Source organism: Cetorhinus maximus, chromosome 2, assembly GCF_964194155.1.
Source record: "Cetorhinus maximus chromosome 2, sCetMax3.hap1.1, whole genome shotgun sequence".
In the NCBI taxonomy this organism is placed as follows: Eukaryota; Metazoa; Chordata; class Chondrichthyes; order Lamniformes; family Cetorhinidae; genus Cetorhinus; species Cetorhinus maximus.
In genome coordinates, this window is record NC_135880.1 from 163,366,430 (window position 1) to 163,393,849 (window position 27,420).

Sequence of the window (27,420 nt, forward strand, 5' to 3'; positions counted from 1 at the left end):
CCATCAGGCTCTTCCCAAAAAAAAAAACTCAAAAGCTTATTCTTGCCTACTGTTCAGTGTCTATTACATTATAGAAGGGATATGGACAGAGACTACTGAAAAAAAAGCGGAAGATTGAAGAAATAATACATTCAAACAGGCAGGATAAAATTAAACTGCACAATTTAGTCCATAGCAAATAGAGTCAGAAAGAACACAATAGGTTGAAAACGTGTCTGATATTTTGGCACAGTAATGTTACTGTTTTGCAACATCTATTAAATAATAAAATGCTGAATGGATTCCAATATTCCATCTCAAAATGCATTGAAAAATTCTGTCAGGCTATCAATGGGAAATCCCTAGTTAAAAGTATCATGGAGCAACTGTTGTGCCTGCCGATAACATCATGGTTTGGGTCGTCCGAGCAGCGGCGATGATCGTTGGATTGCTGCTTCGCTTGAAAATTCTGACTCAACACTCCTGCGCATTTCTTTACAGTCTTCTGAGCCTGGCTTTCCCAGAAATGCAGCACAGCATCCAACAGGGAGCTCCATCGAAGCAGAGTAAAGCCAGGGGAAGACAGGAAATGCCCCCTTTTTACAGCACTAGCTGTCGTATGGCAAGTTTAAATTTCCAGTTTGAATGTTAGTGAATGGATGAGAGAATAGGCAAGTGGATGAATGGGTGAGTGAACACATAAGTAGGTAGGATGGGTGAGGTGAGTCAGAGGCTGAGGTGGGTCAGTGGGAGATGGGCTGGGAGGGGTAATTGGGTCTGGTCGGGAGGGGTAGTAATGCAGGATGATGGGGGGGGGTGGAGTCAGGGGTGTAATGGGAAGATTAGTTGTGGAATTACCGAGTTAGTCAGGGTTTTAATCTATCTAACATGAGTCCCGTGGAACTGTCCCAACTCTCTGACTCTAATGCAGAGTTGGATACATTGGGTTCTCAGGCTTCAGGAGAAGTACCCATCGGAAACTGAAATTTCTCGAGCAATTCCCTCATAGGTCTGTGCATCAAGACTTCCGCAGGGTCCCAGCATGCATCTCTGGTTGTGCATCTAGTCTCTGATGATCAAGAGACTGGAAGATTTGGCCCCATGATTGACATTAACAATATAACTGTTATGTAACAGTAGTGCAAAATCTAACACTAGGACTGTGTTCGTGGCTGAGAGTCAGCGTACAATTGCACCAAAAAGATACTGGTGGCCAGCTCAAGAAGTCATTATCAAAGGGTCTCCAGGTAGAGGTGAAATAGAAGCTTTTTTAATGAAATTAGTCACCAAATCAAATAAACAGTTCTTGCTGGAGGTCAATCATCTCAATTGCAGGATATCACTGCAAGAGTTACCCGGTAGTGTCCAAGGCCCTACCATCATCAGCTGCTTCGTCAATGGCCTTTTCCATCATAAGGTCAGAAGTGGACAAGTTCACTGATTGTAACACATTCATCATCATTCGTCACTCTCAGCTACTGAAGCAGTCTATGTACAAATGCAGCAAGACCTGGACAATATCCAGGCTTGGGCTGACAAATGGCAAGTAACATTTGTGCCACACAAGTGCCACGCACTGACCATCTCCAACAAGTGAGAATCTAACCATCACCCCTTCACATTCAATGGCATTGCCATCGCTGAATCACCTATCAACATCCTGGGGGTTACCACTGGCTAGAAACTGAACTGGACAAGACATATACATACTGTGACCACAAGAGCAGGTCAAAGGCTAGGAATCCTGCAGCCAGTAACTCACCTCCTGACTCCCCAAAGCCTGTCCTCCATCTTTTTTCTCATTCATGGGATGTGGGCTTCGTTGGCTGGTCCAACATTTATTGCCCATCCCTAGTTGCCCTTGAGAAGGTGGTGGTGAGTTGCCTTCTTGAACTGCTGCAGTCCATGTGGTGTAGATACATCACAGTGCTGTTAGGAAGGGAGTTCCAGGATTTTGACTCAGCAACGGTGAAGGGACGGCGATATATTTCCAAGTCAGGATGGTAAGTGACTTGGAGGGGAACTTCCAGGTGGTGGTGTTCTCATCTATCTGCTGCCCTAGTCCTTCTAGATGGTAGTGGTCATGGGTTTGGAAAGTGCTGTCGAAGGAGCCTTGGTGAATTTCTGCAGTGCATCTTGTAGATGGTACACACTGTTGCTACTGTGCGTCGGTGGTGGAGGGAGTGAATGTTTGTGGATGTGGTGCCAATCAAGCAGGCTGCTTTGTCCTGGATGGTATCAAGCTTATTGAGTGTTGTGGGAGCTGCACTCATCCAGGCAAGTGGGGAGTATTCCATCACACTTCTGACTTGTGCCTTGTAGATGGTAGACAGACTTTGGGGAGTCAGGGGGTGAGTTACTCGTCGCATGATTCCTAGCCTCTGACCTGCTCTTGTAGTCACAGTATTTATATGGCTAGTCCAGTTCGGTTTCTGGTCAATGGTAACCACCAGGCTGTTGATAGTGGGGGATTCAGTGATGGTAATGCCATTGAACATCAAAGGGTGATGGTTAGATTCTCTCTTGTTGGAAATGGTCATTTCTGGCACTTGTGTGGTGCGAATGTTACTTGCCACTTATCAGCCCAAGCCTGGATATTGTCCAGGTTTTGCTGCATTTGGACATGGACTGCTTCAGTGTCTGAGGAGTCACGAATGGTTCTGAACATTGTGCAATCATCAGTGAACATCCCCACTTCTGGCCTTATAGTGGAAGGAAGGTCATTGATGAAGATGCTGAAGATGGTTGGGGCATGGACACTACCCTGGGGCACTCCTGCAGTGATGTCCTGGGGCTGAGATGAGTGACCTCCAACAACCACAACCATCTTCCTTTGTGCTAGGTATGACTCCAACCAGCAGAGAGTTTTCCCCCTGATTCCCATTGGCGCCAGTTTTGCTCGGGCTGCTTGGTGCTACACTCAGTCAAATGCTTGATTTCAAAGACACTCACTTTCACCTCACCTCTGGAGTTCAGCTCTTTTGTCCATGTTTGAACCAAGGCTGTAATGAAGTCAGGAGCTGAGTGGCCCTGGCAGAACCCAAACTGGGCATCAGTGAGCAGGTTATTGCTAAGCAAGTGCCACTTGATAGCACTGATGATGACCCCTTCCATCACTGTACTGATGATCGAGAGTAGATTAATGGGGCGGTAATTGGCCGGGTTGGGTTTGTACTGCTTTTCGTGCACATGACAAACCTGGACAATTTTCCACATAGTCGGGTAGATGCCAGTGTTGTAGCTGTAACGGAACACCTTGGCTAGGGGTACAGCAAGTTCTGCAGCACAAGTCTTCAATACTATTGCCGGAATATTGTCAAGGCCCAAAGCCTTTGCAGTATGCGGTGCCTTCAGCCATTTTGTGATATCACGTGGAGTGAATCGAATTGGCTGAAGACTGGCATCTGTGATGTTGGGGACCTCTGGAGAAGGCAGAGGTGGATCATCCACTTGGCACTTCTGGCTGAAGATTGAAGACTGCCTTATCTTTTGCACTGATGTTCTGGGCTCCTCCAACATTGAGGATGTGGATATTTGTGGAGCCTCCTTCTCCAGCGAGTTGTTTAATTGTCCACTGCGATTCACAACTGGATGTGGCCTGGGCTGCAGAGCTTATATCTGATCTGCTGGTTGTGGAATTGCTTAGCTCTGTCTATCACTTGCTGCTCATGCTGTTTGGCACGCATGTAATCCTGTCTTAAATCTTCAGCAGGTTGACACCTCATTTTTAGGTATGCCTGGTGCTGCTCCTGGTATGCCCTCCTGCACACTTCATTGAACCAGGGTTGATCCCCTGGCTTGATGGTAATGATAGATTGGGGGATATGGCAGGCCATGAGGTTACAGATTGTGTTCGAGTACAATTCTGCTGCTGCAGATGGCCCACAGCGCCTCATGGATGCCCAGTCTTGAGGTGCTAGATCTGTTCGAAATCTATCCCATTTAGCACGGTGGCAGTGCCGCACAACACGATGGAGGGTATTCTCAATGTGAAGGGGGAACTTCGTCGCCACAACGACTGTGAGATGATCGCTCCTACCGATACTGTCATGGACAGATGCATCTGCGGCAGGCAGGTTGGTGAGGATGAGGTCAAGTATGTTTTTCCCCCTTGTTGGTTCCCTCACCATCTACCGCAGACCCAGTCTAGCATCTATGTCATTTAGGAGTCGGCCAGCTCAGTCAGAAGTGGTGCTACTGAGCCACTCTTGGTGATGGACCTTGAAGTCCCTCATCCAGAGTGCATTCTGCACCCTTGCCACCCTCAGTGCTTCCTCCAAGTGATGTTCAACATCGAGGATCGCTGATTCATCACTTGAGGGAGGGCGGTATGTGTAATTAGCAAGAGGTTTCCTTGCCCATGTTTGACCTGATGCCATGAGACTTCATGAGGTCCAGAGTTGATGTTGAGGAACCCCAGGACAACTTCCTCCTGACTGTATATCACTGTGCTGTCACCGCTACTGATGGTGATGGCGGTGTCTGGGACATTATCTGTAAGATATGATTCCGTGAGGATGACTATGTCAAGCTGTTGCTTGACTAGTCTGTGAGACAGTTCTCCCAATGTTGGCACTAGCCCCCAGATGTTAGTAAGGAGGAATATGCAGGGTCGACAGGGCTGAGGTTGCCATTCTTGGTTCTGATGCCTAGGTTGATGCCAGGTGGCCCGTCTGGTTTCACTCCTTTTTTTTGTGATTTTGTCGTGGTTTGATACAACTGAGTGGCTTGCTAGGCCATTTCAAAGGGCATTAAGAGTCAACCACATTGCTGTGGGTCTGGAGTCATATGTAGGCCAGACCAGGTAAGTATAACAGATTTCTTTCCCTCAAGGACATTAGTGAACCAGCTGGGTTCAGCAATCGGCAATGGTTTCATGGTCATCATTATGCTTTTAATTCCAGATTTTTATTGAATTCAAATTCCACCATCTGCTGTGGCGGGATTCAAACCTGGATCCCCAGAGCATTTACCCTGGATCTCTGGATTACTAGTCCAGGGACAACACCACTATGCCATTGCCTCCCCATCTACGAGGCACAAGTCAGAAGTGTAATGGGATACTTTCTGCTTGCCTGGACGAGTGCAACTCCAACAACACTCAAGAAGCTTGACACCATCATGGGAAAAGCAGTCCGCTTGATTGGCACCCCTTCCACAAACATTCACGCCTTCCACCAGCGATGCCCAGTAGCAGCAGTGTGTACCATCTATAAGATGCATTGCAGAAACTCACCAAGGCTCCTTCAGCAGCACCTTCCAAACCCACGACTGCTACCATCTAGAAGGACAAGGGCAGCAGATATATGGGAACACCATAACCTGGAAGTTCCCCTCCAAGCCACTCACAATCCTTACTTGGAAATATTTTGCCATCCCTTCACAGTCGCTGGGTCAAAATCCTGGAACTCCCTCCCTAATAGCACTGGGACTGCAGAGTTTCAAGAAGGCAGCTTACCACCACGTTCTCAAGGTCAACTAGGTTTGGGCAATAAGTGCTGGCCTAGCCAGCAACGCCCACATCCTGTAAATGAATAAAAAAAGGTACACTGTTTGAAGAGGAACACGGCCAAAATTCCCCTTTGTTACCTTCGTTTTTGTGCAGTGTGATTATTTTGGCATCGCGCACCTCCTGTGGAACAAAGCCTGTATTCCAGTACAGAAGGAGGGGGTCATAAAGATGTGGCAATAGATGAGACTTTCTGTGACTGAGCAGTTTGGCTTCCATCCTCACCAGCTATCCTTCTGTTTGCTAAGTCGGTCTATGGTCTTCGCGAGCTCAAGTGATGAGAGTCCCTCATCTGACCCATCCATGACAGGAAGCTGCAGGGAAGGGCCAAGAGTGGACTGGGAGATGTCTGACTCACAGGAGCACAGCTGTTTGGCTCAGCAGGAGATCGGTTTACTTCTGTCAAAGACTACAACAACTGCAGAGGCAACTCCCAGGGAAGCCTTTGCTTGGGCCATACTCCATTTACTTGAAGACTGAGTGTACCCAGGAGCGTAGTGTGGTTTCAGTGCCGGGGGATCTACGGTGGACATGATTTTCTCCATATGCCAGCTAAACGTGGAGTGTAGGGAACAGGGTTTTACCTTATTTTCATAGACCTCCCTAAGGTATTCAATACTGTCATCAGAGCAAGGTTCTGCAAGATATTTGTAAAAATTGGCCGTCCACCAAAGCTCCTCAACTTTAACCGCTCCTTCCATGACAACATGCACTGCACTGTACAGTTTGATGGCTCCCCTTCTGACAATTTCAGAGTGAATAATGGAGTGAAACAGGGCTGTGTCCTAGCCCCCCACTCTGTTCGGTATCTTCTCCATGCTCCTGATCTTCGCCTTCCCTGCAGATATGGAAGGAATCTACTTGCATACTAGGTCATACGACAAGCTCTACAATATATTAAGACTGAAAGCGAAGACAAAAACACATCGTGTCCTGTCAGGGAACTCCTCTACGGTGATGATGCTGCGCTACTTTCCGACATGGTAACTCAACTACAAAATACTCATGGACTGCCTTGCCCATGCCTATAGCTTGTTTTCCCTGATAAGCATCAAGAAAACTGTAGTCATGGGACAAGGCATTGCATCTCCACCCCGATCACATTAAATAACATTCCCACTGGACGTGGTTAGCAAATTCTGCTACCTCGGGTCCACGGTGACAGACAATCTGTCCCATGATGCAGAGCTTAATACATGCATAGGGAAAACAGCTACTATTTTTGTTCGAAAAACTTTCACAGGATATCACCAAGCTAATGGTTTATAAGGCCTGTGCTCTCAACATCTAGCTGTATGGCTGTGAAACATGGGTGACTTCAAGCTATCAGGAGCTATCAATAATTTCCATCTTCACTGTCTGCGGCGCATTATGAGTATATCCTGGTAGGACAGAATATTGAATGTGGCAGTCCTATCAAAGACAGAGCTCCCAAATGTGCTGGCACTAATCAAACTGAGGCAGCTTAGGTGGCTCGGGCACATCTGTAGGATGGACAATGATCATATACCCAAGGACATTCAGTATGGCGAGATAGCCGGTGCCAGATGACCGGTGGGGCGCCCAAGGCTCTGCTTCAAGGGTGCTTGCAAGCACGATATTAAGGCCCTAAACATCGACTATCACCCCTGGGAGTCACTAGCTGGTAAAAGAGGGAAACTGCAACACCTCCTATGGGCTGGCATACACTAACACGATGACCAGTGGCTACAGCAGCTTGGCAACAGGCACAAATGCCAAAAATACAACCCACAACATCACTTGGCAGCTCCATGTGCAGCACTTGTGGCAGAACCTGCCTCTCAAGGACTAGCTTTCACAGTCATCAGCAAAAGTGCACCAAATTAAGACACCCTCGCCTCGATGGATTATTTGCTGCGTGTCCGTTATCTCTCGTAGATGGTGGAATGCCAACAGGGTCAAAATATATTTACTTCTTAGCTAAAAACCATCAAAAACAAATTAAGTGGACTAGCCAGGAATGGCCTACTCTTGTTCCTATTTCTTACGTTCTTATATTCCTCTCATTGCTGTCTGCAAGACTGCTCTGTGCAAAATGACTGCTACAATTGCAGAACAATAGTCACCAAACTATCGATTGGCTGTAAAGTACTTTTTGACTTCACATTGGCTGAAGCTTTCTGCCTCATCCACGATAGTCAAATGTTACAGACATCAGCATTTCTCCACATAATTTCACAAAGATGTTGGGCATTGAATCATACCTTTCTCGTCTCGTCTTCCTCCTTCCTCTTCTCCTATTGTTTTTCTCTCCTCCTATCTTCCTCCCTTTCTCTCCAGCTCTCACTTCCCTCCTCACCCTCACTGATCTTGTTTTAATTACCCACCACCTCTTATCCTGCTCCACTTCAAGTACTGTCAAGATTTGAATGCTTGTGTGCAGCATCACACATAATCAACAGGTTGCTGTGTATATGATCAATGGAATTTTCAATTTGGAGACTAACCAGCTTAAAATGAAAAATTCCCATTCATCTAGGGCACTATTAATATATCTTTAAAGTATTTGCAATTAAAACAATTTTTAAGAGGGAAGCAAATTATACTACAACGATGGTGTGCAAATTCACTTTGTTAACTTTGTCCTAGATAGAATGGAGGAGCAAAAGCAGAGATTCTACTGTTATTTATTTAATGTGAGTCTGCTCATTAAAATGTCATAAGTTTAAATTTGTTCCGACACAATCGAAGTAAAACAATTCTTACCTGGTACATGTAAATAATGTTTGATGCCACAAATTTGGCACCATAGAGCAGTCCATCAGTCCATCTCACCTGGACAACTTCTCCCTCTGCTGGAGGACCAAGCTCTAAGCAATTTTTGCTCTACAAAGGTAAAAAGAAAACATTTGTTGAAAAAAACACTTGCATTTTTGTTAATCATCGTTATTAAATTATGGCACTCTCAACACTGTTCTACAATAATGAAGTCACAGTACTGAAGTCCAATGGCGGGATTTTCTGCACCCGCCCACTGCCGGGATCTTCCCGTCCCGCTGCAAGTCAATGGAATTCTGGCTGATGTGCTACCTCGCCCGCGGTAGGTCCCACCCGCAACAGGGCCAGAAAATCCCGGCCAAAGTGTGGAGATGTAAATGAAAGAAGCTGTACCTTGAAATTTTGAAATAGTGTATTATTTTGCATATGCACAGTTTTGGTTATACTTTGGTAGAAGTTGAACCTCTGCATATATAGAAATTCTTTTCATTCCTTTCATGATGCTGCCTGAACCTGACCTGCTGAGTATTTTCAGTATTTTCTCCTTTTACTTGCTCCTACTTTTGGGTCTTGAGAAAGGTTCTTGTAGACTCAGGTCAGTGTGGCTGGTGAAGCACCCTGACATCATAGAATTCAATTGAACACTGCTGAAGACAAAATTATTTTCTTGGTAACATCTTGAAATTGGTCTGCTGTACTGGTAAAAAAGCAACCCGCACATTAATCAACATTTAACAACAGAAATGTGCCAAAATGTTTGAGGTTTTATTGTATGTTTGCACAGAGCCAGAATTTACTATTGCTATTAGGCTTGCCCTTGCGTGCTTAATTTTCATGAGCTTTTGCGTAAGAGTTAGTAGGCGATGAAAATAGTCTGGGAACTCTGAGAACAGGGCACAAAACTATATGACCTTTAACCAATCAGATTGAAACACTATTAATTAAAGCACAGAATCTGATCCAGAAAGTGCAGTGAGAATGGTAAATGTAATCTCATATCAGGTACAACAGCAAAATAAAGAGGGGTAAGAAAGGCTGAATTGAGAGAGAGAGAGAGAGAGAAGTCAAAAATGTTAAAAGGCAATTTAAATTTTAAAAAATACAACTATTAAACACTGAAGAAATTAGTCTGCACACTTCTAAATGTTAATCATCCAACACAGAGATTTTCTGGCCGTAGTTAAAACTTACCATGCCATTTAAAAGGGTACCTGGATTGAAATGGGCAAGCCCTAACTTTCTTTGGTAAGTTTAGGTCACATCTGCCATGCAACGACAGCAACTTCATGCCATTCAATGCATTTGAATAGTGAGCAGTTTTTGAGAGCTATCGAACAGCAACTCCTGGATTATTGGGTTTAACCATTCATCAATCTTCACCTGAAGTTGCTGTACGATTTGCACTTTGATAGTGGTGACTGTCATTAGCACCACCTTTCTTTTGACAATAGATTTTGGCCCATGGTGTAATGAAATAAATCACATTGAAATGTATCAATTTCAGCTGCATATCATCATGGCAAATGTAGCATATAGCTCCTCACCCACCACAATGCATTTGTCAAACAGCTTTCATGAAAGGTGTTCGAGACTGGTCAACTCTCTTAGATGCTGTCTGTATTGCCCAAGGTTCGTCGTAATTTACTATTTGAGAATACTAAAAGTAGAAAACGTAATATATTTTCAATTATATATACAATAACCTATTTTTCAGTTATGTGACCATTTCCATGACAACAATGCTTCAGCAGTTACTTCAATATGATTTATTTCATCACACGAGGAGCTAGAATCTATTGACAAAACATAGGTGGGGCTAATGGCGCTCACCATTATTTACATGTAAATCACACAGCAACTTCACAGGGAGATATATGGTCAATAAAAACAGAAAATGCTGGAAAAACTCAGCAGGTCTGGCAGCATCTGTGGACAGAGAAACAGAATTAACGTTGCGAGTCCATATGACTTCTTCAGGACTGAAGCTCTTTCACAAGGGTCATCATCTCAGCATCTACCCTGTAAAGCCCCGCCAGAATCTCACATGTTCCCATAAGATCAGATAAAAAATATTGCTCTACAGCTGAAATTCCAATTCTTTTAAAACAAGGGGTAGGATTGCGAAGGCATGGGCAAGATCTGTGGCATTTGGGCAAACAGCAAGTTTTCAAGTAAGTAAATAAAAATTCAGCAAGTCCATTAACCCAGCATGATCTACAGTAATGTACAAAACATCGGCTCCATCACTACAAGCTTCTTTAAAATAATAGGTATAAGAAAAGTGTTACTTAAAAATTAGTATGTATGATAGAATCCTGTTTATTGAGAAATGTTTATTTTGCGCAAGAATATTTGATGTTTTAAAGTTTTTTTATCCTTCCGTATTTGCAGGAATGTATGTCTGTAGACCAGTTTCACAATTCCTTCATGAAATAACTCACTTCTAAACATTCTACATTATAGTACTTGTTCAAAATTTCAAAAAGACCAACATCTATTTTCTTTCGAGCAAGAAAGAAGGTGAATGACTACAAAAAAAACAGAAGGGCAAAATCGGTAGCCTTTTTGTCAGCTTATGTGAATGCACAGCAGGCAATGCTATTTGGAAACATGCAGAGCTCTTTTAGATTGTAACAGATGTTGCTTAGCTGGTAATGGCTGGTAGGATGAAAAAGGTACTTTAAATGTGTATTTGACTTTGCTGCTTAAATTTTAACCATGCGAAGTGTTGCGTATTGGTTGCACATCAGCAAATGATCAAAACTCAAGATCATTTGGTCGCTGTAGCTACCAATCTTAAATTTTTAAAATTCACTCATGGGATGTGGGCTTCGCTGGCTACGCCAGCATTTATTGACCATCCCTAGTTGCCCTTGAAGGTGGTGGTGAGCTGCCTTCTTGAACCGCTGCAGTCCATGTGGTGTAGGTACACCCACAGTGCTGTTAGGAAGGGAGTTCCAGGATTTTGACCCAGCGACAGCGAAGGAACGGCGATATATTTACAAGTCAGGATGGTGAGTGACTTGGAGGGAAACTTCCAGGCAGTGGTGTTCTCATCTATCTGCTGCCCTTGTCCTTCTAGATGGTAGTGGTCGTGGGTTTGGATGGTGCTGTCTAAGGTGGCTTGGGAGTTTCTGCAGTGCATCTTGTAGATGGTACACACTGTTGCTACTGTGTGTCGGCGGTGGAAGGAGTGAATGTTTGTGGATGTGGTGCCAATCAAGTGGGCTGCTTTGTCCTGGATGGTGTCAAGTTACTTGAGTGTTGTGGGAACTGCACTCATCCAGGCAAGAGGGGAGTATTCCATCACACTCCTGACTTGTGCCTTGTAGATGGTGGACAGGCTTTGGGGAGGTGAGTTACTCATAACAGGATTCCTACCTTCTGACCTGCTCTTATAGTCACAGTATTTATATGGCTAGTCCAGTTCAGTTTCTGGTCAATAATAACCCCCAGCATGTTGGTAGTGGGGGATTCCATGATGGTAATGCCATCAAACGACATGGGGCGATGGTTAGATTCTCTCTTGTTTGAGATGTTCATTGCCTGGCACTTGTGTGACATGAATGTCACAGTCGACCTGTCAGCCAAGCATGGATATTGTCTTGCTGCATTTGGACATGGACTGCTTCAGTATTTGAGGAGTCACATGTAGGACAGCTAGGCCAGCATTTATTGCCCATTCCTAATCAGAGGGCATTTAAGAGGCAACCACATTGCTGTGGGTCTGGAGTCACATGGAGGACAGACCAGATAAGGATGGGAAATTTCTTTCCCTAAAGGACATTAGTCAACCAGATGGGTTTTTACGACAATCGACAATGGTTTCATGGTCATCTTTAGACTTTCAATTCCAGAATTTTTATTGAATTCAAATTCCACCGTCTACCATGGCGGGATTCGAACCTAGGCCCCCAGAGCATTACCCTGGGCCTTGGGATTACTAGTCCAGTGACAATACCATTACACCATCGCCTCCCCAACACTGAGGAATTCCTGCAGCAATGTCCTGGAGCTGAGATGACTAAACTCCAACAACCATCTTCCTTTGCGCTAGGTATGACTCCAACCAGTGGAGAGTTTTCCCCCTGATTCTCATTTTGCTAGGGCTCCTTGATGCCACACTTGGTATAATGCAGCCTTGATGTCAAGGGCAGTCACTCTCACCTCACCTCGGGAGTTCAGCTCTTTTGTTCATGTTTGAACCAAGGCTGTAATGAGGTCTGGACATGAGTGGCCCTGGTGGAAACCAAACTGAGCGTCAGTGAGCAGGTTATAGCACTGTTGATGACCCCTTCCATTACTTTACTGATGATGGAGAGTAGACTGATGGGACGGTAATTGGCCAGGTTAGATTTGTCCTGCTTTTTGTGTACAGGACAAACCTGGGCAATTTTCCACATAGCCGGGTAGATGCCAGTGTTGTAGCTGTAATGGAACAACTTGACTAGGGGCACGGAAAGTTCTGGAGCACAAATCTTCAGTACTATTGATGATATACTGAAAGGGCCCATAGCCTTTGCACTATCCAGTGCCTTCAGCCGTTTCTTGACGTCACGTGGAGTGAATCGAATTGGCTGAAGACTGGCAACTATGATGTTGGGGACCTCTGGAGGAGGCCGAGATGGGTCATCCACTCGGCACTTCTGGCTGAGATTGTAGCAAATACTTCAGCCTTATATTTTGCACTGATGGACTGGGCTACCACATCATTGAGGATGGGGATATATGTGGAGCCTCCTCCTCCAGTGGGTTGTTTAACTGTCCACCACTATTCACAATTGGATGTGGCAGGACTGCAGAGCTTAGATCTGATCTGTTGGTTGTGGGATCGCTTAGCTCTATCACTTGCTGCTTATGCTGTTTGGCATGCAAGTATTCCTGTGTTATAGCTTCAGCAGGTTGACACCTCATTTTTAGGTATGCCTGGTGCTGCTCCTGGCATGCCTTCCTGCACTCTTCACTGAACCAGGGTTGATCTCCTGACTTGATGATAATGGTAGAGTGGGGGATATACCGGGTCACGAAGTTACAGATTGTGTTCGAGTACAATTCTCCTGCTGCTGATGGCCCACAGCGCCTCATGGATGCCCAGTCTGGAGTTGCTAGATCTGTTGGAAATCTATCCCATTTAGCACGGTGGTAGTGCCACACAACACGATGGAGGATATCCTCAATGTGAAGGCAGGACTTTGTCTCCACAACGACTGTGCGGTGGTCACTCCTACCAATACTGTCATGAATCGGTGCATCTGTGGCAGGCAGGTTGGTGAGGATGAGGTCAATTATGTTTTTCCCTCATGTTAGTTCCCTCACCACCTGCTGCATACCCAGTCTAGCAGCTGTGTCAGTTAGGACTCGGCCAGCTCAGTCAGTAGTAGTGCTACCAAGCCACTCTTGGTGATGGACCTTGAAGTCTCCCACCCAGAGTGCATTCTGCATCCTTGACACCCTCAGCGCTTCCTCCAAGTGGTGTTCAACATGGAGGAGTACTGATTCATCAGCTGAGGGAGGGCAGTTTATGGTAATCAGCAGGAGGTTTCCTTGCCCATGTTTGACCTAATGCCATAAGACATCATGGGGTCCGGGGTTGATGTTGAGAACTCCCAGGGCAACTCCCTCCCAGCTGTATACCACTGTGCCGCCACCTCTGCTGGGTCTGTCCTGCTGGTGAGACGGGACATACCTAGGGATGATGATGCTGGTGTCTGGGGCATTATGTGTAAGGTATGATTCTGTGAAGATGATTATGTCAGGCTATTGCTTCACTAGTCAGTAGAGACACAGCTGTCCCAATTTTGGCACTAGTCCCCAGATGTTAGTAAGGAGGGTCAACAGGGCTGGGTTTGCTGGTGCCTAGGTCAATGCCGGTTGGTCTGTCTGATTTCCGTTCCTTGAGACTTTGTAGCGGTTTTATACAACTGAGTGGCTTGCTAGGCCATTTCAGAGGGCATTTAAGAGTCAACCACATTGCTGTGGGCCTGGAGTCAAATGTAGGCCAGAACAGGTAAGGACAGCAGATTTCCTTCCCTAAAGAGCATTAGTGAACCAGATGGGTTTTTCCGACAATCGACAATGGTTTAATTTCAACCCGGATTCCAACCTGTGTTCCCAGAGCATCACCCTGGTCTCTGAATTACTAGTCCAGCAACAATACCACTACACCATCGCCTCCCCTAATCAATTCTGAAGCACCATAACCAGAATCAGATGGGCTAAATTCTCAAGATGTTAAAACCTGTTAGAATATATTAGGATAAAAGCAAAATACTGTGGACACTGGAAATCTGAAACAAAAACAGAAAAAGTTGGAAAAACTCAGCAGGTCTGACAGCATCTGTGGAGAGAGAAACAGAGTTAACATTTCGAGTCTGTTAGAGCCTTCTTCACAGATGCTGTCAGACCTGCTGAGTTTTTCCAGCATTCTGTTTTTGTTACATGATATTAGCCCTTTTTTATATTCACATTGTACTAAAATAGCCGTGCACACCAATCCTATAATAATAATTATTGACAGGGTCTTCTTGGGCAGCAGGTAAGGACAAGGGCCTGAATTTTACAGGCCACCCGTGGGCGTAAAAACAAGCTGGTGGATCTGGAAATTAGGCCTCTGTGCCATTGTCTCCTGTTGGCCCGCCCCCACTATGATTTTATAGGTGGCGGGGGAGGCATCAGGTGGGCCACCAGCCAGTGGCCCGATTGAGACCCTTAAATGGGCAATTAATGCCTAATTTAGGCCCTTATTCCGCCACCACTCCTACTTAACAGGTGGCGGGAGACACCTACGCTCAACGTGTAGCTCAGCAGGTTTAGCCCTACAGGCTGCTGGTAAGTGAAAGGGGCAGTGCCGCCCTCCTGGACCTGCTGTGCCAATCAGAAGACACCCCCACAACCCCCAGTTTCCACTCCTCGGGTCCACCCTTCCCCCACCCCCGACCGGACACTGCCAACCTGTCCCCAGCAAGATCCCAAACTTACCTGGGTTTGGTTTCTCTTCCTCCAAGGCCTCCTGCAATACCCAGTGACTACCAATCCTGGTGCGGTACAGGGCTGCTGCGGGGCTTCCTCCTGGAGACGGACGGAAGATGGAAGTCCCGTCTCATACTAATTAAAGGGCTGATGCCTGAAAAATTAAAGCAAGGTGAGCCAGCCAAGCGGTGGTGGGCTCACCACAAAATTTGTGCTGGGATGGAGGGAGCCTGACTTCAGTGTATAATCCAGCCCAGGGTTACTGGCTATTCACTGAAAGAAATGGTGAATGCTTGTAACAGTACAGGTTGCGGCTAGGGAATCATAAACAAAAAAAAAACACACAATGCTTAGTTTAATAACACTTTAGGTAAGTGGGCTGAATGTAATCATATTCAGATTTTAGATAGGATCTCAGATAAGTTTGCAATTTTAAACACACAATTTTAACTAATCCAAACAAAGCAAATGCTATTCAGGCAACATTATTTTCCTTCCTTTCTAACTCTCCTTATATAGATGCTCTTCCCCTCGCACTCTTCCTTCAGAAAGGAGAGCAAACTCTACAGACACCACAGTAATTGGCAAACCCTGCAGAATATACAAAACAAAAAACAGAATTACCTGGAAAAACTCAGCAGGTCTGGCAGCATCGGCGGAGAAGAATAAAGTTGACGTTTCGAGTCCTCATGACCCTTCAACAGAACTGAGTAAAATTAGGAGAGGGGTGAAATATAAGCTGGTTTAAGGTTGAGGGGGGGCGTGGGGGGGTGGTTGTAGGGACAAGCAAGCAGTGATAGGAGCAGATAATCAAAAGATGTCACAGACAAAAGAACAAAGAGGTGTTGAAGGTGGTGATATTATCTAAGAGAATGTGCTAATTAAGAATGGATGGCAGGACACACAAGGTACAGCTCTAGTGGGGGTGGGGTGAAATAAGACTAACAGGGCATAAAAGGTATAAATTTAAAAATAATGGAAATAGGTGGGAAAAGAAAAATCTATATAAATTATTGGAAAAAACAAAAGGGAGGGGGAAGAAATGGAAAGGGGGTGGGGATGGAGGAGGGAGTTCAAGATCTAAAGTTGTTGAATTCAATATTCGTCCGGAAGGCTGTAAAGTGCCTAGTCGGAAGATGAGGTGCTGTGCCACCAGTTTGCGTTGAGCTTCACTGGAACAATGCAGCAAGCCAAGGACAGGCATGTGGGCAAGAGAGCAGGATGGAGTGTTAAAATGGCAAGCGAAAGGGAGGTTTGGGTCATTCTTGCGGACAGACCGCAGGTGTTCTGCAAAGCGGTCACCCAGTTTGCGTTTGGTCTCTCCAATGTAGAGGAGACCGCATTGGGAGCAATGAATGCAGTAGACTAAGTTAGGGGAAATGCAAGTGAAATGCTGCTTCACTTGAAAGGAGTGTTTGGGCCCTTGGACAGTGAGGAGAGAGGAAGTGAAGGGGCAGGTGTTGCATCTTCTGCGTGGGCATGGGGAGATGCCATAGGTGGGGGTTGAGGAGTAGGGGGTGATGGAGGAGTGGACCAGGGTGTCCCGGAGGGAACGATCCCTACGGAATGCCGCCGGGGGGGTGAAGGGAAGATGTGTTTGGTGGTGGCATCATGCTGGAGTTGGCGGAAATGGCGGAAGATGATCCTTTGAATGCGGAGGCTGGTGGAGTGATAAGTGAGGACAAGGGGGACCCTATCATGTTTCTGGGAGGGAGGAGAAGGCGTGAGGGCAGATGCGCGGGAGATGGGCCGGACACGGTTGAGGGCCCTGTCAACGACCGTGGGTGGGAAACCTCGGTTAAGGAAGAAGGAGGACATGTCAGAGGAACTGTTTTTGAAGTTAGCATCACCAGAACAGATGTGACGGAGGCGAAGGAACTGAGAGAATGGGATGGAGTCTTTACAGGAAGCGGGGTGTGAGGAGCTGTAGTCGAGGCAGTTGTGGGAGTCGGTAGGCTTGTAATGGATATTGGTAGACAGTCTATCACCAGAAATTGAGACAGAGAGGTCAAGGAAGGGAAGGGAAGTGTCAGAGATGGACCATGTGAAAATGATGGAGGGGTGGAGATTGGAAGCAAAATTAATAAATTTTTCCAGGTCCCGACGAGAGCATGAAGCAGCACCGAAGTAATCATCAATGTACCAGAGAAAGAGTTGTGGGAGGGGGCCGGAGTAGGACTGGAACAAGGAATGTTCCACATACCCCATAAAGACACAGGCATAGCTGGGGCCCATGCGGGTACCCATAGCCACACCTTTTATTTGGAGGAAGTGAGAGGAGTTAAAGGAGAAATTGTTCAGTGTGAGAACAAGTTCAGCCAGACAGAGGAGAGTAGTGGTGGATGGGGATTGTTCGGGCCTCTGTTCGAGGAAGAAGCTAAGGGCCCTCAGATCATCCTGGTGGGGGATGGAGGTGTAGAGGGATTGGACGTCCATGGTGAAGAGGAGGTGGTTGGGGCCAGGGAACTGGAAATTATTGATGTGACTTAAGGTGTCAGAGGAATCACGGATGTAGGTGGGAAGGGACTGGACAAGGGGAGAGAGAAGGGAGTCAAGATAACGAGAAATTAGTTCTGTGGGGCAGGAACAGGCTGACACGATCGGTCTGCCGGGACAGTCCTGTTTGTAGATTTTGGGTAGGAGGTAGAAGCGGGCCGTCCGAGGTTGGGCGACTATCAGGTTGGAGGCTGTGGGAGGAAGATCTCCAGAGGAGATGAGGTCAGTGACAGTCCTGGAAACAATGGCTTGATGTTCAGTGGTGGGGTCATGGTCCAGGGAGAGGTAGGAGGAAGTGTCTGCGAGTTGACGCTCAGCCTCCGTGAGGTAGACAACATTGTCAGTGCACCAGACAACAACAGCACCGCCCTTGTCAGCGGGTTTGATGACAATGTTAGGGTTGGACCTGAGAGAACGGAGTGCAGTAAGTTCAGAGAGAGACAGATTAGAATGGGTGAGAGGAGCAGAGAAATTGAGATGCCTATAGCTGCAGAATATACTACTTTCTGAACCTCAAAATATCTCTCAATTCCAAATCAGTTTTTTTTTTGTTGCTCTGCTAAGAGTGTAGGATCTGGACAAAAGTCTTGCATCTTTTGATGAACAATTCAGCAAAGAATCTACATTATGAGATTTGGTGGTACATTCATTATATTGGACAGAACATATGGTCAAAATGTTCTAATTGAATATAATTTGCATATACAAGTTAGCTTCCACCATTAAACAGGTTCTTTCACAAATTCAGACTTCAACAGAGTTTGGCAGTATCAGCTTTGTGCTAAAATTAAGTACATCAGTAAAATAGTCTAATTTTTTTACTTGTTCTTGGAATGTGAATGACACTGGCAATGTAGTATTTATTGCCATTCCTAGCTGCTTTTTGGGACTAGTGTTGCCAACTCTGCTTGGACATATCCCTGGAGGTTTCATCACATGACCTCCTGCCTCCAGTTACCCCACCCCCACACTTGCCAACAGTCACCTGATAAGCCTGACCTCATTTTTTTTCTTGATTTGTTGGAGGACAAACAGCATAGGTACAACATGATGTGGTCTCAGTAATCCAACAGTTCAGTGTTTTACCATTCTCAAGAGGAGGAGTCTGGTCGGATAAACTCTGAGAATTTGAGAAACTGCAGAGATTCTCTGATGGACTGTGTAAATGAACAGCCTCAAGATGTGATCTCTATTAATAAGGACCATGAAGAGGAAGGGAATGTTACCGGGGCTGGAATTTTTTTTTATTGAAATTTAACGTCTAAAGGATAATGCCAGGTAGAAATTTCTAAAAGCACCTAGTGTGATGTCAAACCAAATTTTATTCCATGACAGCATTTTTGAAGTTAGTCAGTGTGATCTTTATAGAAAAAGAGTTTAAAATTTCTAATCAAGAACTGTATATCTGCCCCAGCAGCAACAACTGGACTGAAGGATACCTAAATAATTTATTCTGGCTATGGATTCAACCAGTGATATTTCCCCTGACGGGTCATTTGGTAATTACATTGGCCAGTCTGAGATTGAGCCAGGAAGATCCTAGACCTGGAAAATCCCAGTTTGCACAGCCTTCCTATGGCAATTAGATAGTGAATAGGCTCTTCATGACCCAATGGAATAATCCTTGATTGTGTCAAATAGCACTTTTTTCCATGTCTGATATTTTTATGTTGAGTAAACAAAAGCGTTCAAAAAAAATGTTTTAAAAATAACAATTTTTATTGCCTTGGAGATTTTTCTCCTGGCTTATTCACAGCAATGTCCTGGAGATTAGTCTTTTAATTCATTGAGACTCCAGGGAAATCCTGAAGAGTTGACAACTCAATCACATGGCTATCACGTCAGATATGGATTGTAGTTTTCATCCCTGTAGAGTATTTGTGAACTAGTTGGGTTTTTACAATCTAGCAACTGTTTTAGGGACATGTTCTGCTGTCAGCTCACAAAACCACAAAAAAAAATTATAGAAATTATGAGAGATTGCAGAGCTCTGAGATGCAGAACGATCTGGGTGTCCTAGTGCAAAAGGTTAATAGGCAGGTACAGCAAGTAATGAGGAAAGCTCATTGAATGTTATTGTTCATTGCGAGGGGAACTGAATACAAAAGGAGAGATTATGTTTCAGTTATACAGGGCATTGATGAGACCACAACAAAAACAGTATTACCTGGAAAAACTCAGCAGGTCTGGCAGCATCGGTGGAGAAGAAATCAGTTGACGTTTCGAGTCCTCACGACCCTTGAAGGGTCGTGAGGACTCGAAACGTCAACTGATTTCTTCTCCACCGATGCTGCCAGACCTGCTGAGTTTTTCCAGGTAATTCTGTTTTTGTTTTGGATTTCCAGCATCCGCAGTAGCTTTTAGCTTTTTGTTTTTATTATTGATGAGACCACATCTGGAGTGCTATGTACAGTATTGGTCTCCTAATTTAAGGAAGGATGTAAATGTGTTGGAAGCAGTTCAGAGGTTTACTAGACTAAAGCCCCCAGCTTATGGTACTATCACTGAATTACTGACAACTTTAACAATGGAGAATACAATTATGTGATCACAGGATAAAAGATTCAATTGTTGTACTCAAAGAAGCTTTGAGTTAGCTTGAAGAAATATGGTTGCTGTTATTAGTTTCAGGATTTGCATACCATAGGCAGAGGATGCAGAAGTAGTTCAATGCTCCATTATCTCTCTAGAACCAATACTGTCTCAATCCTCAGCTACTCATTAAAAGTTGTCCTGTAAGTAGCCTGCAGTTTTAGGAGCATTGCCATATAGTGTTCAGGCTTTGTTTGCACTTTTTCATCCCACCAGGATGTTTCAACTTCCTTTCCAAAGCTATTTTTTTCCATAAGAAAAGTAGACAATGGAGCACAGTTCATGATGTCCGCATATAATCCTGAAACGCTCAATAACGATTATCTTTGCAGAACAATGTTTTAGTTTTATAATATCCTGTCACAAAAACCTGCAGTATAGTTGCCCTAATTTGGGTAGCTTATGTAAAAAATAATAAATACCTGGTAGTCATTTGCAAATGACCTAATATTTTGCTCTGTAGAATTTTCTGCACATAGTATGCATAATGAAAAAGGGACAAGGGTATAACACAGATTATGTTACAGCAGATTATACAGGGAAAGAAGCTAGCAACTGTGGATCTAAGATTGTGTAAAAAAAGGATTCCTCTTTAATTATAGAAACTCTGGCGTCTAGTAGGCAGCTGCAAAAGGCCTCAAACTCTGTTCTGGCAAAGGACAACATGGAGCAAACTGGAATGCACCGCATGTTTCAATCTAGAAATGCTATCAGCAGCAAAACTAAAAGGTGGTTCACAATCACTGGATAAATCTTTGACATGATGATAATGATTTTCAGGTCAGGAGCTGGCCTCAATTGAAGGTGATTTGATCATAACCAATCTATCTGAAGTGATGCATGAAATAATAAGTAATGCATAAAAATAATTAGCTAAGAAAATATAATTTATAATGTTCAAACTCAATATTACAATAAAAGAAAAAATGCTATATAATTATAAATTAACATTGAAATACCTCTCTTGCTTCACAGGGGATTTAAAATTCTTGCGTGGCCCACTTAAAGAAATGCCTGGTTTTCAAACACTGATGATTTTTGCATAGCTGGATTTGAGGTACTGCATTGTATTTAAAAATTAGAATACTGTCACTGTTTTTCTTTGTAAAACTGATACTGTAACCCCAATATTAATGTGAAGGCAGCTTTCAAATGGGACATGTAATTTCATAGGCAAAACCAGGAAGTTAAATGAGTAGGTCTGAATTGGCGATCTCAACTCAATTGCACCAATTAATTTTGGCTTCCAGGTTTTATGTCTAAACAGCACAGTGAGAGTGATGTGCATCCATATCATGCAATTTCTGTTAAATTTAATAAATGCAAATAACAGGTGTTCAGAATGGATGCCGGACCTAGAGCAAGAACAGCATGCAGATTCAACAACGCCTCGCTGTGATTTGTCCTGGGGCAAATAGGGAGGTGGTGAGACACACTTCTAGCAATGGAAGGGATAAACCTGCTGCTCACACCCAGGAGGGATGGTTGGAGGTAGCTGAAGTGGTGAGCAGCAGGAGCGTTGTGCTCAGGTCATGGATGCAATACAGAAAGTGGTTTATAATGATCTATTCAGGTCAGGAAAAGTGAGTGCATGTGCTTATTCAACCACACCCTGTTCTTTGTAAACTCCTCCTTCCCTTTCACTCTGTCCTGCTAAGCATTCTCCGTAATATCGACACTCATACCCACACAACTTTCAACCAATTTTCACTTTCTATGCACTTCATCATCACGCTATCAATCCACTGGTGCCACTCACCTCAATCTTTACACAATAAAGGCATCTATCTCAGTGCATTCAGTGAGGGTGACTGTGTCCATCAAGTGAATACCTAACCTTCACTCGCTCAAAGGCCTTTTTTTGGCCCCTTGGAGAAGGCAGTGTATATCTCAAGGAAGAGGGAATAGACTGGAGATGGCTGACCACAAATTGTTCGGCTACCTGATGCACAGGAGGATGTCCTGGAGATAATTGGCGTATTTACATCTTCAGTCAGAGTTGGAGATACAGGAAGCTCGCAGTTAGCTGATGACAGAATCACAAATGTCACTGGCACATATCTATGCACTTTATTTCAATGACTGAATGCTGAGAAGAACAAGTATGATGAGCGTCAAAATTGTAATGTTTGAACAACTAACTCATATCTCCCTTTCTTTTGTCTTCCAGAGCCTTCACGTGAACAGCAAGGGTCAGCAAGGATGGTTCCTTAGGGACTTTACTCCTTTTGAGCTTGCAGGCTGTACAGCCCTGCACGAGTGCGGATACTCTCTGCACTGAATCCACTGAGACGGTTAGTTGGGTTTTAACCTGCTGATTCACAGCTCGCACAAGTGGGCATGAGCAGACAATGGCAGGAGGGACAGGTGTGGTAAGTCGTGCTGGGGTTGGGGCTGATAATATTCTCCAAGCTCTAGTCAGTTAGAATTGGATTCTGAAGTCTTGGAACTACCATTCAAGAGAAGAATGTTAGGGGCGCATCAGCAACTTAGTCAGGTATGTATAGATGTGCCACGCAAAATCTCCAAAATAGCACAGAGAGTGGAGATGTTCAACTCAACTGCTAACGGACTGATAATGCAGGGAATTGAGAGTACATTTGCTGGAAGTCAATGGCCGCCTCCATGTAGCTTCAAGCATTGCTCTCAAATGAATGACCACAGCCATCATACTTTGGAAGACAAGTTGTCTGCCACCTTAAACAGGATGAGGCCTTACAACCTGTCATTGATCTCCACAAAACTAGTGTGCACCAGAATGGTAGGGGTGATATGGCATTGATCCTGTAGAGGGATGATGTGAAAAGGGGATATGCAAGTGGGAACTCCACTCAATCTGCTCTCACGTCTGATCCGTTAACACCCTACACTCATTCCAACCCTGGCCCCCCAATCAGTCCCCGATGCCCGAGTCTGCACCTACACAAGTGACAGTGGAGCAGTTTTTGACGGGGACATCGGAGGTTTCAAAACCAGGAGGATTCATATGTCAAAGACATCTCAGCAGTCAGGATAGGGATCTGAGCAACCTGCCATTAATTCCGTTGAAGCCACTGCACCACGCAGAAGTGTTAAGTGCAAATTCATGAAATTGTAATTAACTGAAGGTTAACACATGGGTGTTTGACATAACGCTATGTTGTTTAAGTTTACTTCTTTTTCTAATGGCGCATAAAATTTATTGATTAGCATCACTTCAGCAACTTGCCTATTATGCATCCTGTGTGCCAACTAGCACTTTCATTTGTTTCATGATGAAGGGGAAAGGTTGCCCTGATGCTGAGTGCAGGTTGCAGGATTTCATTTATTTTTTACCATGCGTGAATGTTCATGAATTTAAGAGATGATGATGGATACCCCATATTCATCTTCCTCCTCATCTTTGGACAAGGTGAATATTATGAGGTGATGAGGCCCTTTGTCCTCCTCCACCTGCAAATCTTTCTGTGGCACAATACCATTTAAGAAGCAGTCGTTGGTGAGACTGAGGCCATCTCCAGAACTATCTAGACACCTGAAGTCATCTTCAACATTCCGATAGCTTGCTTTTTGATTCACCTGCTGGTCATGTGGGAAATTAACATAATTGTGAGCCCTGACAAACAATCCACCAATGGCCTGCCTTTCCATTTAGGAGCAGCCAACTGAGAGATCCTGGATATGTCTCTGAGAGCTCTTTGGAGGTCTCCCAAAGGAGAAAAAGCTGAGGGTATGGTCACTTTCACAGCCACTAGTAATGCATGATCACCAGGTTGAGCAGGGAACAGGTCTTCCTGTAGGAGGCTGCAGATGTCTGCCACCATTTGATGTGACCGCCACGGCCTATGGAGTACAGCTCTTTTGAGAGTGCACAGAAGCTGAGCCTCTGTCTTTAAACCCCGTGACGTGTGTAGCGCCTCCTATGATCTTGGCCCTTCTCTCCTTTGCACCACCTGCCTGTGCATGTGATCTGATTTGTTCACAGTACATCAATCCTGCAGTGCATGATGATGGTCTTCCTTTTCTGATTTGGTGTCAAACATATCCAATCCATCTTCCATTATGATCTTGTCAATTTGAAAGGCTCCAAGGTTGAAAAAAACTGTAGATCCAAAAGCACTTTCTGCAAACGTTTGCCAGAGAAAACTGAAACATCAGCTCCAATAAGTGTTCGATGATTCACATGGGGCAATGGGAAATTTAAATACCCACCTAAGCTGCTGCTCAAACTCACTGCCATTTCCCTGGTCAGTTTTCTGAACCATGGTAAACCTGTGCTGCACAAACTAAATTTGCAGCCAAGTTAAAACAATTTGCAAAGACCCAGGGACATTAATTGTACCAATAAGCACCCGCCTGCTTGCAATACTTAAATCTCCCAGCTCAGCATGTACGTTTCTCGCTGGCATCTAAATGCACCTTTGTTAAACCTGGAAGTGAGTGTGTTGAAACCAGGTTGCACTCACGAGTGATGGAACAAAAGTTTTAACCCTGCACTCCCACCCACCCCTCCCCAAACCTACCCTTTCAAAATCCTCCCGTTTCAGAGGTCAACAAAAGGGTCAATATTTTAAGGGGGGGTGTGTCAGTCATTGAAACATTGACAAGGAAGAATGCACCAGTTTAAAATGCTAGCAAACAAATGCAAATTTCATGAAGATAATGTTCTAATTGATTTATTTCTCGTGTGAATAACAGTGAATCCCATTTGTACATGAAGGTTGACTGAATCAAAAAGAATACCATCAAACTCAATCATGAAATTCATGCAGGTATATCATGCTAAGAAACTGAATCACATTAATGATGTATGCTAATTAGAATCAATTTGCTTATTTAAATAACAGACAATAGCCTATAAATTCTAAAACCACAAATCTTAATTTCACAGAGCTCTGGAGTTATACTTACTGTGCCAAAAGAATACATTAATGAAATAATATAATTAAATTGGAATTGCAAATCAGATTGGATAGTTGATTTTCATCTGTTAAGTCTAAATGCATAAATCAAATATTTGAGATTTAGAGTGCATTTGTTCTGTTAAAACAGAGGACCTATTGTCAAAGTATGTTTATTAAGTTCAACTTGCACATGCAAATCAGGAGGATTACAAAATGATTCTCTCTACTGCCATCCCCAACCCCTCTCCCCAGAATTTAAATATTGGAAACACTGGGATCAGCTGCAAAATAAGATTGACGAATCAACTTTACCCTTTTAGAACAGATAAAGAAGGTGCCACCTTTGATTTTATAACATTTCTGACATATTACCCTTACATAGGCAACCAGGGAAATGCCAGACTCTTCTTAGCTTACAAGTTGTTTTAGCTGAAACACTGACACTGAAACAAATACCAACAATGTAATGAATGTGCTTGTTAGCAATAACTTAATTACCATAATATTAACTCACTGCAAATAAACACTAAAAATTTAAATAAAAATAAAACATTTTAAACACTAATTCTGTTCATTCCATATTCCTTCCATTTTCCTTTTTTCTAATTTAGTTATTTTTACTTTAAATTCACTTTATTTCTAATTTATTCTATACCATTTTTTAAAAACAAAAAGTTTGAAGCACTTATCTGCTTGCCTCTGCATCCTGGTCAACTATTTATTTCATGAGTGGATGTAACATCAGAACATAGTTCCTCCACCTGTTTGGTCAAAAAAACTTTTCCAAAGGCAACTGAGGCTTAAAACTCTGAAGTTTGACAATATTAAATAATTCAACCTTTGATAATTTCATAGCATCAAATAAGGCACTTACAGTTTTTTTTTGGGAGGGGGGAGTGGTGTCAGGAAAGCATTTCTTAAAGAGAATATTCCTACAGCTTGATCTGTCTCATGTTCATAGAGAGTTCTGCTGAATCTACTGACTTCTCGCTGTGAACTATAAAGATGGTAGTTTTCACTGGCTACTTTTATTACAACTGTACTGCATTAGATTAAGCACATGTTAGCCTTTCCCACTAAACACACAAAGCTAATTCCATATATCTGTATATTTGCATCACGATACAAGTAACATAATCAGGTCTGCATCAGTTTGAAGGTGCAGTCTCCAGAGCCCTGAATCTAGTAGCACTAGCAACCAAAGTCACCAGCAGGCAAAGTATTCGAGGAATGACATTCTTTTTTTACATTGTAGAAAGTGCCGAGAAGAACCAAAAAAATTAATTAGGGAATTGTATATTAAACTATCAATTGATTTTTAAACTTTGCTTTCAACCATTCTTATTTTAGCTACCTGAGACATCAGGTTGCTGAATGACTGAAGTTAGTACTTCACAATGGCAATGCAATTACACATATGCAGAATCTCAATTCTATGAATTGGCCTCCAACTGGATACAGGATGAGTGTGGCAGGTTGCAATATACAGTGCAGCGATTTTTTCCCGAATCCAATAAGGTAAAAGGGCTTGAAGCTAACAACTGACAACTGGGATCAAAGTTCCTCTGTAACTGTACATTTATTACCCAAAGCTTCATCTTTGTAACTGGAAAGGCTATGCAATACCGGAATACTTCACTAGACACTGCTTCCACAGACAATACTAATATGTTTTAAAGCTTATTGTGAATGTTGAGTTTTTAAATTATAGGTGTAAATGTCTTCTTTCTTACAACTTGCCAAATCTGTGCATTTGAAGTCATTATTAAAAGGTTAAAATAAAAAGGCTCTTAATCAGTATCCTCTCACCTAACAAATGTTTCAAGGCAATAAAGCTCTAATCTGCTGGCTGAAACTTAGCTTATTTTACTGTCCTCTAATGGCAAAGGACACAAGTGTACTGTATTTTGTTCAAAAGGGCAGTGTCAATTGTTGCGCAAGGTAAATGTGAGGTGTTAAATTTTGCTAGGAAGAATAAGAAGGCCATATATTTCTTGGAAAATAAGAGCTAAATGGGAAAAAATAGCTAGGGTTCACAGCCACACAAATCACTAAAAGTAGCAATACAGGTTAGGATTATGAAACATGTTGATAGAGTAGACGTAGATCAAGTGCTTCCATTTGTGGGTGTGGAGACGGATATTATTATTTTAATATTTTTGGAAATATGGCAATATTCTGTAAAGAAGGCTGTGTGTGTCTATGTCCATGATTAATTAATCTGGGGGAGGGTTCATACAGGCAACTTGTCTT

The 27,420-nt window shown here is 43.7% G+C and overlaps 1 protein-coding gene across 4 annotated transcripts in view; it reads right to left on the bottom strand.

Moving 5' to 3' along the window:
• The window catches only part of LOC144699404 (lysine-specific demethylase 4C-like), a 477,121-nt gene that overhangs the window by 40,671 nt on the left and 409,030 nt on the right, over nt 1-27,420 (bottom strand). For all 4 annotated transcript variants that reach the window (XM_078570575.1, XM_078570572.1, XM_078570571.1 and 1 more), the window contains one exon: nt 8,216-8,335. In XM_078570575.1, coding sequence (XP_078426701.1) covers nt 8,216-8,335 — 120 coding nt within the window. The remainder of the gene's footprint in view (nt 1-8,215; nt 8,336-27,420) is intronic.